At 40.5% G+C, this 11,749-nt stretch overlaps 1 protein-coding gene across 2 annotated transcripts; it reads left to right on the forward strand.

Annotated features, from left to right (window-relative positions):
- Positions 1-3: 3 nt before the first annotated feature.
- Positions 4-4,458, forward strand: PMAIP1 (phorbol-12-myristate-13-acetate-induced protein 1). 2 transcript variants are annotated; one of them, XM_019937161.3, is made up of 2 exons: positions 4-240; positions 2,783-4,458. In XM_019937161.3, the coding sequence occupies exons 1-2, from the start codon at positions 183-185 to the stop codon at positions 2,887-2,889; spliced, it is 165 nt and encodes a 54-aa protein (XP_019792720.1). In that variant the 5' UTR covers positions 4-182; the 3' UTR covers positions 2,890-4,458. The 2 variants fall into 2 exon arrangements, 1 of the variants encoding a protein (XP_019792720.1); XR_012325444.1 differs by lacking the exon at positions 4-240 and adding an exon at positions 247-678 and having other exon boundaries at positions 2,783-2,920.
- Positions 4,459-11,749: the final 7,291 nt, after the last annotated feature.

Consider the following 11,749-nt stretch of genomic DNA (forward strand, 5'->3'; position numbering starts at 1 on the left):
CGGAGCGCGGGCAGCGGCGGGCCCACACCTCAGTGTTTCCAGGAGGCTGACAGTGTGCAGTCTCCAGCTCCGTTACCCCTCTCCCCCCGCGCACAGTCCGAGTCCTGCAGACCCAAGGTGCCAGGGTTGGAGGACTGAGTTCCCGGATTCTGTAGCATAGTTCCCGGCGGCTGCTTACAGAGATGCCTGGAAGGAGGGCTCGTAAGAGCGCTCAGCAGAGCCCGACGCGGGCTCCGGCAGGTAGGGGCATCTGGGGCTCGCGGAGATACTGGCCGAGGCGGGGGCCGGGGTCGAGGTCTTGTTCGGGCCAGGGTCAATCCGTCTGCTCAGGGTCTCAGAGTCGGGCCGGGTCTGCTCCCTTGCACGTGCTTTAGGGACGCCTCCAGAAAGTTCTTCGGGGGTTTAACCCCGGACCGTGGAGAAGGCGGAGGAGGGAGCGGGCTCTGGGATCGGGATGTAGCTGCATTTGAGCGGATGCCAAAAGCCGCTTCTATTTCGCCTGCCTTCCATCCCCACGTGCCCTGTCCGGGGCCACGGGGAGAAAAAGTGCAGGTACGGGCTACAAACACGCGGAGAAAGTAATTGTCACGGCAGGTGGGGCCGGGGCCGAGAGAGAGAGCGCCACGGCCTCCCGGCGCTTCCTGAGACAGGCCCGCTTCCTCCGGAGTCCAGGCTCTGGTGGGTGCCCTGCTCTCTCTGTTTCACCAACAAAAGCGGTAATGACGCTTGGTACTATCACAGCTTTTCCACAAAGGACTGTTGGAGGGTTACGGAGGCCCCGCAAGGAACCCCGAGGTCAGAAGCCTAGACAGTCTTGCTTCTTTGTCAAAAGTATAACATTTTAACAATCCCTAATTAGTTACAGAAATGGGATAGGAGAAGAACAGGAGTTTGTCCGCAATGCTTTTTAATCCATCCCTTCCAACGCCCTTCCCCGTCACATGTAGCCCCATCGAATAACTTCAGGTCGGTAGCAAAGAAGGCAAGTAAGACTGTGGGCTGGAAATCTGTGTGGTTCATAGTGCTGTTACATCAGACGGTATTAGGCCCCTTTTAAACTTAGTGTAATGCTATAGAGCCCATGGGGCGTGCAAAGGAAGTGGTGCATTGCCAATGTGACCACGGTGAAATTGGCACCAGGCTGCTCTCTCTAGCTCTTGTTTGGGAGGGAAAAAGCTTTGTCTACCTTTCGTGATGTTCAAGAGTTCTGGCTGTGTTGTGAAAAACCGCATAACCTTCACGATCCAACTTAGTCCCCATTAATAAGCGACAGCAGAAATGTCCCTCTTAAACTTGATTAGATGGTAAGACATGTAAAAAAGTTGAGATATAAGTGACATATAACACTGTATTAGTTTTAGGTGTATGACGTAATGATTTGGTATATGTATACATTGTGACATGATTACCATAATAAGTTAACATCCATCACCACACATGGTTACATTTATAGATGTAACAAAAAGGATTAAGGAAACAACTAGGTGCTATTTTCTGCCTTTTTTTTTTTTTGATGAAAGGTATAATTTTTTCTCTTACAATTCAGGGCTTCTAAAATGGTAGCCTGAATGATAATTGTTTTTTAGGATTGTATGTTAATATATCCCACTCATTGAAAAGAACTTGATAGGGATTATGAATTTTTTTTTAGGAATTACAAAAATTTAACCCAGCTCTTGTAAAAAGAGAAATTGGTTAAAATGTAGATTTAAACATCCACTTTAGTATATATTTACAGTTTTCATTTATTTTGAGCCTGAATAGGGTATTTGCAGGGTCTGTTTACAAAATAAATCAGATTTTAATTTGTAATCATAATGATTTTTAGTGATCATAATCATGATATTGAAGTGTACCAAAAAGAAGTTGAATTGCTCTTTGAAATATACAAGGAAATTGTAATTACGGATCAGTATAGGTTTGGTGTTAACTTCATTTACTTTAAAAGTTTACTTAGAAATTAGATTATAAACATTACTTTTCCCTAATATTCAGTTTATTGCAATACCTTAATCATAAAAAATAGTAAACATGTGAATTAAACGTTAGTTTGTTTTGTGCTTCACTCATTTCCACAGAGGCAACGGATTGGTACAGATTGGGAAGAATTTGGTTTAGAGTAAGATGTAAATTTTAAGTTATTTTAAAAAATGTGGACTTAATTTTAGAATAAGATTTTATGAGTCTTTCATGAGAAAATTTCAGAGTTGTTTAAATGAGGATAAGAATACATTTAGATTTATTATGAGGGCATAATCAGAACTATTGCCCTTTACAAAATAAATTGTACTGGAAAATAACATAAAAGAGTTTAGAATTTGACTTTTATTTCCCTAACCAATCTTACATGGGAAAGAAAAGGATGACATCACCTGAGGCTGGCAGAGACTCACTTTCTCTTTGTGGTGTATGACATAAATGTCTGTATTTTGAAAGTAAGATAACATTTGCCTCATCCAGGATGCTTAAAAAAAAAAAAAGATTGCAAAGTAAATGTCTTTATTCTTGCCTTCACTTTTTTTTGTTGCTTAGAGTCACCAAATGTTCGTTTACATCGTGCGTGCCTGTGTGTGTGTGTGTGTGTGTGTGTGTGTGTGTGTGTGTGTGTGTGTGTGTGTGTGTAAGTAGCCTTTCTCACATTCAGAAAACAAGTATACATAACGTTAAGATAATGCTTCCTGGGATAAATACTCAACTCGTCCTGGGATGGGCATATTAATTCTTGCTGGTTGCAGTTTGCAGTGTTGTCAGTGCAACTTTGATGTTTCGCTTTCCTCTTCAGATCCTGAAGTTGAGTGTGCCATTCAGTTCAGGAGAATTGGAGACAAACTGAATTTCCGGCAGAAACTTCTGAATTTGATATCCAAACTCTTCTGCTCAGGAACCTGACTTTAGAAGCTTTCGAATGAAGAATGAGGAGACTCCTTTCAAACGGAAGATTCCCCAGTAAGTGCAAACTTCATCAGTTAGAGGAGAGACTGCCTTGTAATGGAGACAAACAACGTGAAGGAGCTCTCACTTGCTTTCAGATGCCCTTGGAAACGAAGATGAATACGTCAAAAATGAATTGTTGTTGGAGGTTTTCCAGAAGTCGTTTGGTATGTGAGAACATTAAAAAAAAACACTGTTTATTTTCAAACAAGAATGGAAGAACTTTGAAAATAGGAAATTAATTATTTATACATTTTGGTTTTGCTTAGAGACTTGTTCTAGTATTTTTGCTAAAGGCTGCTGCCCAGTGTATGAGGAGTTGATAAATGATTAGACTATGGGCAGGGGCCAAGAAACAGAACATGTTCAATGTTTGTTTCTACTTTTGGATGACAACTCCAGAACAATGTATAATCTTTGGTTTATATATATTATCTTGTTAAAAGTAAAATTTTTTTCTGAGAACACTGAATGTCATAGTGAATGTTGATTTCATAGGTCACTACAAAATATAAACTAATTTGATAGTTTCTTTTTACTCAAAATGTATGGTTTCTGTTCAGATGACCTTTTATTAAATGTGTTCCTATAGGCCTTAACTGCTTTGAAAAAATTTGAAGTGTTACTTGGTACCAGTGGAATTCTTGCAGGTTGAATATTAAAAGATAAAGAAGCATGGGGATTTTTGCATAACCGGGAATAATGAAAAATAAGTGACAGATTTTTTTTTTTTACTGCTGTAATTATAACTTAGTAAAACAAATATTCTAACGTAACTGTTGGTAAGAAAATAAATGTGTTTCTAAAGAAGTTTCTAAAATCTGTAAAATGTCCCTTCTCATACTGGTTCAGTGTGCATTGTATAACAGTGATCTTTTAAGAGAAATTAAGCATGTTTTCATATTTGGGATACATATATATTTTTTTAAAGGAACAGATTGCTCATCCAGAATGAAAATCCCATTTATATACATACACATATATTCATCTGAAGATATATATATATATATATATATATATATATATATATATGGCATTAGAGTAATATGTAGTTTTTGAGAAAGGTTTCATGAATTCTATTGTTTTTTTGGCCAGGCTATCAACAAAGTCCCCAGATATATAAAAAAAGAAATAATACTGTCATGATTGATTTTCAGCAAGAATAATCTTATTTATTTTACCTATTTATAATTAAAATATTTTTTGTTTAGTTTGAAACTATATATTAAAGTTGTATTTGGGGGTTTTGTGACAAGGGTTTCATAACTACTTGAACTCTTACAGTAAGAATGTTTTAATATAGGCTGTAGTCACTTTAGATGAAAAATTACCTCAGCATCTGTTTTTCTTCAGTATTACTTAAGCTGTTAGTTTATTTAGTTGCAAAGATTTTTTTTGGGGGGGGGTCTGCCTAGTGGCAGGTATTTTGCCATGGGGATATTTATGGTCTGTAACTGTATTTATACATATATATATATACATATAAAATTTGATACTGTAAACTATTAAAAATTACCACCATTCTTTTCTGTGTGTTTATTTTTTCATCACGTAAGCTACTGAGTGTTCATTATGAAACCAGAATATTTTAACTGACTTCCATCAGCAGTTACCTTCTGACCAAACCATCTCCTTCGTTCCAGTTGTGTGGTGAGAGTGGGGAATACAGGGCAATTTGACGTGATTTCTGCTGTCAGGGGACTTATACTTTAATTGGGAAAGGAAGTAGTGAAACATAGGAAATTAATGCCAGGCATAGGTCTTGAGAGCGGCTGCATACCTTAGGTTGATGCCCGGAGAGTGATTTATTTAAAGTAGCCTACAGAGAGTCCTGATCTAATTAGCGGTAGGGTGAGCCGCAAGTATTGCTTCATCTGAAGCTAGTCATGTGCAGAAGTAGGTGTGGTGCAATTGACCTTCCTGTTTGAGAACTCAAAAGATACCCCAAATTTGTAGCCTTGATCTAAGATCCACATCACCAACCCGCCCCTGCCCTGAGTCTGCTGAAGTCCTGGGATGTAAATTGCCTCCCTTAAATGGTGAGAGAGGGGAAGAGGGAGGAAGGTGAATGGGAGATGACAGCTACAGAACTGGAGCAGGAGGGGAGACTGGCTTCATCAAGGGTGGGGTCAATGTGTGATTTGATGTGAGGGTCACTGGCAGAGGAACTTTTGTCCGTGGCCGTGTCCCTAGGCCTCTTTGCATAACCAGAATTGAGCCACTGGTGTTAATTAGTTTTGCTAAAGTACCCTTGATGCTCTTTTATACTGTAGAAGGCATCACACAGGAAGGCTAAGGCACACTTCACAATCTTCAGGTATGAGAATTATTTTCTGAGAACTCTATTTTAATGTCAAAAAATTCGCATGATGTCCACATAATTGTATCTATTGACCGACAAATAGCTACTATGAATTAAAAATACTTTTTGATTTGTACTTATATTTAAAAGAAAATCTCAAAGTCTGTATATTTGAAAAGCATCTATATATCCATCATCTATCATGTATCTATGAATGAAGCAAGTTGTTCTCTAAAGACGCTGGGGCCTGTGATTTGGGGTTTTTAATCCCTTGCAATAACTCTGCCCACATACATACACAACACGGCAGGAACAGCATAAATGGTGACAATCCTGTCAAACGCCTCAAACCTTTGACAGAGAGAAAGATGCCCCAGGAGATAACTGACACCTTGAAAAGAGAATGGTAATGGGGAGTGATGAGATACAAAGGACACCCCACTTGGGAATGCTGGAGCCAGACTCTCAGGGCAAAACCATTACTGAGCTCTGTGACCCTGAGTGAGATAGCCTGTCTAAGCCAGAGTCATTCCTCTGAAATCAAGAGACCCAGATCTGCAGGGTTCCTCCTGGTGTGAAACAGATAATGGGGTGACAAAGGGCTCTGAAGAAGGTCTCCCATCACACTCCTAGCCCTACCCGCCCCCCTCATTTCAGACAGTATTAAGAGAGAACTGAAGGATTTGCTAAAAGAAGTGAAAAAGTGGATGTAAAAAGCCCAAACCCCAGAAAAACAAAAACAAAAAGCCAACTATCATCCAGATTCTTCTCCCCAACATTGATTCTAAGTCCCGCAGGAAGCTGTGCGGGAACTTCTCGGACTTGTATTTTCTGGGAAATGAGAATCCCCCATGCGCTCTGGCTGCCCTGATAGTGGTGTCACTCTGTCAGGGCTGCTTCTTATACGAGGCTGAACATAGTTGGGGGTCACCTGACAGAACACACCTGGCTGTGTAATCACCTGAGTATTCTTATGTAACAGGTCATGGTTCAAGAGCAAAACCTTTGTCAGTCAAACCAGGCACTAACTGGAGCTTCTCCTTTTAAGGGCTTTCAGAAATTGCTTCAACAAATTCAGAGTCAGATGGTCACACCCACTTACTGTCTTCTTCCAAATTGGCTACTTTTTTTTTTTTTTTTTTTTTGCGGTACGCGGGCCTCTCACTGCTGTGGCCTCTCCCGTTGCGGAGCACAGGCTCGGGACGCGCAGGCTCAACGGCCACGGCTCACGGGCCCAGCCGCTCCGTGGCATGTGGGATCTTCCCGGACCGGGGCACGAACCCGTGTCCCCTGCATTGGCAGGCGGACTCTCAGCCACTGCGCCACCAGGGAAGCCCCAATTGCCTACTTTTTAGAACACCAGAAAAGTCAGAAAGTTGATGAGAGTTATAGGTCGGGATTTGGGGTTCCTTTACTTAGAAGTCCGGGTCCCAGACTGCTTCCTGCAGTCCTCTCTGTGATTACAAACTGCGCAGTGCGTGGAGCCTGGGCTTGGGTTTGGGTTGAAAATAGAATAAACAAAATAACCCCTTGATATTTCTAGTGTTTTAGAAAAAGTCTTCTCTCCTTTTTGTCACGCTCTCTCACGAACGGTCTCTGACGGAGCTTCTGAGATGTGTTCATTTCCAGCTTCACATCTTCACCCAGCTATTGTCAAAACCACAAAGTTCCTCCGCCCACAATTGTCATTGGCTCCTGACTTTCAAATCCGTCAGTGATTTTACCATTTACTCTTGGGGGAACTCTGGGTAAATTACTTGATTTCTATTTTCTTATAAAATGGTGTAAAATGCACCTATTTCAAACCTTGAGAATCAAATGAGGTAAGAAAGTGCCTGACGTCTGGCTCAGTCACGCTCTGTGAATGTCCTTAACTTTAGCTTCAAAACGGAGGGTTAGATATTAGCTTCTTTACCGAGCTATGGAAGATCTTGCCCAATTAAGATTATCAGACTAAAATGAAACCTTTTGTAGGAAGGCGGTAGGGCAGTGGTGGAGCCGGAGAGGAAGTGGCAGCTTTTCCCTTGATGGGACCATCTGCTTTTAATTTGTAACCTCTCAGCGATGGCGGAACATTTATTGTCCCGTCGTACGTATTAGGTTTCACCAATACTATTGAATCTCCCGAAGCCCCTTCACGTATTCATATAAAAATTCCGGTCCTGATTTACACAATTTCACCTCAGGAGTTAGTTTGGACTAGATTTGGATAAGCCTCTTTTCAACTGTGGGGTTCTGAAGTGTGGGCTCTCCTCTAAGATGAAACTGAAAATTTGTTCATTTGGAGGACAGAGGTCAAGTCTGCCTATAGGGAACCTGAGTGGCGTCCACCCATAGGGTTTCCATAGGGCTACTCTGAGTCTGTCCTTCTGTGAACAAAACTTCCTCAAGATAAATACCATTTACTGATCACCCATGATGGGCCTGACATTTTAGAAACACTAGTCTTATTATTTCAGTTAGTGCTTGCAATCTTTCTATTGGAAAATACGATAATCTTTCCTGTTCTACAGTGAAGGGAACTGCCTCAGCGAATCAGCAATTTCACCAAAGTTAACTGGCAAATGAGCAGAAGACACAGGATTTGAACTTGTGCCTTTCTGACCTCAAAGCTCTCCTCTCTTGCCGGCAGGATGGGTTAGGGGAGGGTCCTCATTACAGAGCAAAGCTAGTTGTTTTCCAGCCCAGTGCCTGCAGCCAGGGTTTTCTACCCCTGAGTTTTTGGAGGGTTGAAGGTTGATTTTTAAACCAGCTGTTAAATGAAAAATACCGATAAGTGCCTCGCCAGTTGGAATGCCTTTAGCTCAGCACTGCTGCCGATTGCTCCCCAACCTCCAGCGATGCATATGCAACCTCAGGAAGCTGGCTCACATTATTCCAAGAAACCTGGGTGAGCCAGCAGGGAAGGTGATGCCGCATCGCATCCCGGGAAGGATTTTGTGTTGGACAAGTGTGGTATGAATTCTGAAAGATACACTCCCCACTGGCTCGCATTCTACCAGCTAACGCCCAAACAAGCACCTACTGAGGCAGACCTGCAGGAGCTATTTGTAATGGGAAAGAAAACGATTCAAAGAATCCAGTCAAAACAGCAATTTGTGTGTTTTGTCGGCTGCCTCCAGTATCTGCCCGATTTCAGCAAAGCTGAGCAGTAATGAGGAAGGAAGAAGAAATTGGTGGATTGGTGCCACCATTATTAAAAACGCAAACAATGGAGAACATCGAAATTAACCAGTCTGGGCTCTGCATGATCCGTTCCGACTAGTGGTGGAGAGGCAGGGAGCACTGGGTGGTTGTGTGGATTATGAAATCCTCTGGTTTTATGAAGGTTATGTTTTATTAAGAGATTCCCAGATCCTCTGTCTTCAGGCAGTGTACACATTAATCAGTTCATCCGAGAGAAGAGGAGGAAAAACATCACAACTTGAAAAAAAAGAGACGTGCAACACGATACAGCACCTGTAACTAAAGTGAGAAAAAGTCTCCTTTCCTCCTTTTGAAGTTTTTACTGGTGTCACATCAAAAAGGACAGATTTGTGAGAATTCGCAAATCAAGACTAAAACTTTTATTTAACTTTCAAAATGTGGTTATAGAAGAATATGAGGAAATCAGGCTAATACTTCACAGATGACTCCTTGGGGCCCTGGGAAAGTACCAGCCAGGATGATAAATCTGGGCTTTTCTTCCAGATTTTAATGAACATAAAGGAGGGAAAAGGGTGGTAATAGGCTCTAGGTGTGGCTTACTCATCAACTGCACTTTTCCAAGAATAAGCTGGTGAAATGAAAGAGTGTATATTTCTACCTGTTTGGAAACATACTCCACTATAATTTTCAACCCCAATCATATTACAGTTACATCGGAATTCTCTTCATAATAAATATTCCTGAAGGGACACAACTCCTGGCCCCTTTTATCATTGCAACATTTTATTGTTTCATCCCTGAAAATTATGGAAAGTTCTCTGGTTCTGGTGTGCCTGGTTTTAAAACTGCAAGTCTCATGTCCTGGAAATGGCCTCAGTTCTGGGCGAGCCCAGGACAGTTGGTCACCCTTGTGTGGTTGTAATGTGCTTACAAGTGTATCTTTAGTCGATTTAACTCTGAGGCTCTCCATCTAAGTAATCTATATCCCACTTCTTTTTCCCACTTTTGGCTCATTTGTAAGAAAGTGGTAGTCATAACTCCCAGCCCTGTGGAATCAAAAAGTTCATAAGGGGATTAAAAGAGATCCTGAATGCAAAGCTCTCAGCTCAGGGCCTAGCAGTTAGTAAGCTCCCAATAAATGGTTGCTGAAAAAAATACTCCGGGGATTACAAAGAGTTTACGAAAAGTGAATGTTATCATGGGTTTACTGGAATTATTAAGTACATACTGAGTGGAGATGAAGAAAGCAGCCTCCCTGACTTAGGGACTTTACAGTTTAGCTGAGGACACAGATGAGCAAAACCAGATGAAACATTTACAAATGGTCCAGAACTAACAGTTATAAGCTGTGAAGTTGTTCACTAGAGAAAAGGAAAATGTCGGGTAGGGTCAGTTTTGGTCTTTTTTTTCAGGTTCTATTCGAGTTCCAGTCGCCGCAGTAAAATTAGAAAAAATAAAAGAGTTATAAAGGAAGAAAATTGTCATGTATTTGCAGGTAACATGATTGTCACCATAGAAAATACAAGACAATCTAAATGTAACCTATTAAAATGAACGAGACTAAAGCAGTTGGCTGGATATAGCATTAAAGTGCATAAGTCTATTTTGTACACCAGAAATATACTTTTAACACAATTAAAAAATAGGGATAATTTATAAGGCAAAAAAAGAGTAAAGAAAAGAATCCAGAAAGAATGCAAGATTGTGATGGAGTTTAAAAACTTTTGAAAACAGTTCAAGAAAATCTAGTTAAATGATGAATTTAATTTTAATTCTTTTGCAGAGTTTTTATAGATCCACTGCAATTTTAATCATAATGTACATGGAAGAGCAAAGCCCCCAAAGTAGGCAAATTAATATCCCAATGAACTGCTGTTTGGAATAAAAAGTGAGTACTTGAACTACCAAAAAGCAAGACATTATAAATTGATAGTAATTATGTTGGCATATTACTGGTAGAGGTATAGACAAATTGATAGGGTCAGGTATTTTTTATTTCAAATAAAGATGTTGTTTGTTAGATGAGTTTTTTCATTATCAAAATCACCAGAGACTCAAAAATCTTAACAGGAGGTCTACCAAGTTATCACTGGGATGCTTCTCCGAAGGCTACTCTTCCTTGGTTGGTTTCCTCAAGCATACTCTATTTTTATCATTTTGTAATCTGTCTTCCATCTCCACTTTTTCATAGATACTGTTTTTTTAAAGGTCACTAGCAGCCCAGCTGCCACATCCCAAGGCCTCTTATTATGTTGCATCATGTCCAACCTCTGAGCCTCACCTCCTCCTTCAAACTTACGTAAAGTCCTCTGAACTTTTAGCAAGTTCCTCTTTCCTCTTGGTTTTTAAATGTCAGTTTCCCAAGGTTCTGCTTTCAACATGTTCTCTGAGAGTAATGACCTCAAGTGCCCCTTTAAGCTAATTGACTTCCAATTTTCATCTCCATCTGGCTTCTCCCCATGGGCACTAGCCTGACTCTGTCCTCCGGCTAGATTGATTTCTTGACTTTCTAGGATTTGTTTGTAGTTTTCATTAATTTTGGATTCCTTTCCTTCTCATCTTTGCTGCTCAAAGCTCTGTTATCCTTCAAGGCCAATGTCAAAAGTAATTTCCTCAAGAAGTATTTTCAGATTCCCCAATCAGAAAGGACAGCCTATCTTTTATGTTTCCAAAGCACATTTTTCTTATCATGACACAACACTGATTTCATTCACATTTATGGTAATTTTATGTCTGCTTCTCCAACTTGATTATAAGCTCCTACAGGTGGAACAGAGATGTAATTTATTTTTCAATCCCCTGCATCACTTAGCAAAATGGCATTCATTCACTCATTCATTCATTCATTTATTTATTCATCCATAAAATAATTTTGATCATATGTGCCAAGAACTACATTTGATACTACAGATATAAAGAACACATGTCTCTCTAGGGGGGAGACCAAGACAAAAACAGAAGATTACAATTAATATTTTAAGTATTGTGCTAAGGGGTGAACACAAAGTGCTGAGGGAGCTCTGAGACTCACAAAGAGTGTGTGTGTGAGTGTGTGTGTGTATGTGTGTGTGTGTGTGTGTGTGTTTGACAGGAGGTATTGAAGTCTTCGTGGAAGAGAGGTTGCCTGAGATGAGTGTATAAGTTATATATTTCTCTGTAACAAATTACCCCCAAATTTAGTAGCTTTAAACAATACACATTTATCATCGCAGAGTACCTGTGGTTAGGAGTCTAGGCACAGAGTAGCTGAATCTTCTGTTTCAGGGTCTCTCACAAGGTTTCAGTCAAGGTGTTGACTACAGCCATGGTCTCATCTGAAGGCTCAAGTGGGGAAGGATTTACTTCCAAGCTCTCTCATATGGTTGTTGG

Source organism: Tursiops truncatus, chromosome 13 (assembly GCF_011762595.2).
Source record: "Tursiops truncatus isolate mTurTru1 chromosome 13, mTurTru1.mat.Y, whole genome shotgun sequence".
Taxonomy (NCBI): domain Eukaryota; kingdom Metazoa; phylum Chordata; class Mammalia; order Artiodactyla; family Delphinidae; genus Tursiops; species Tursiops truncatus.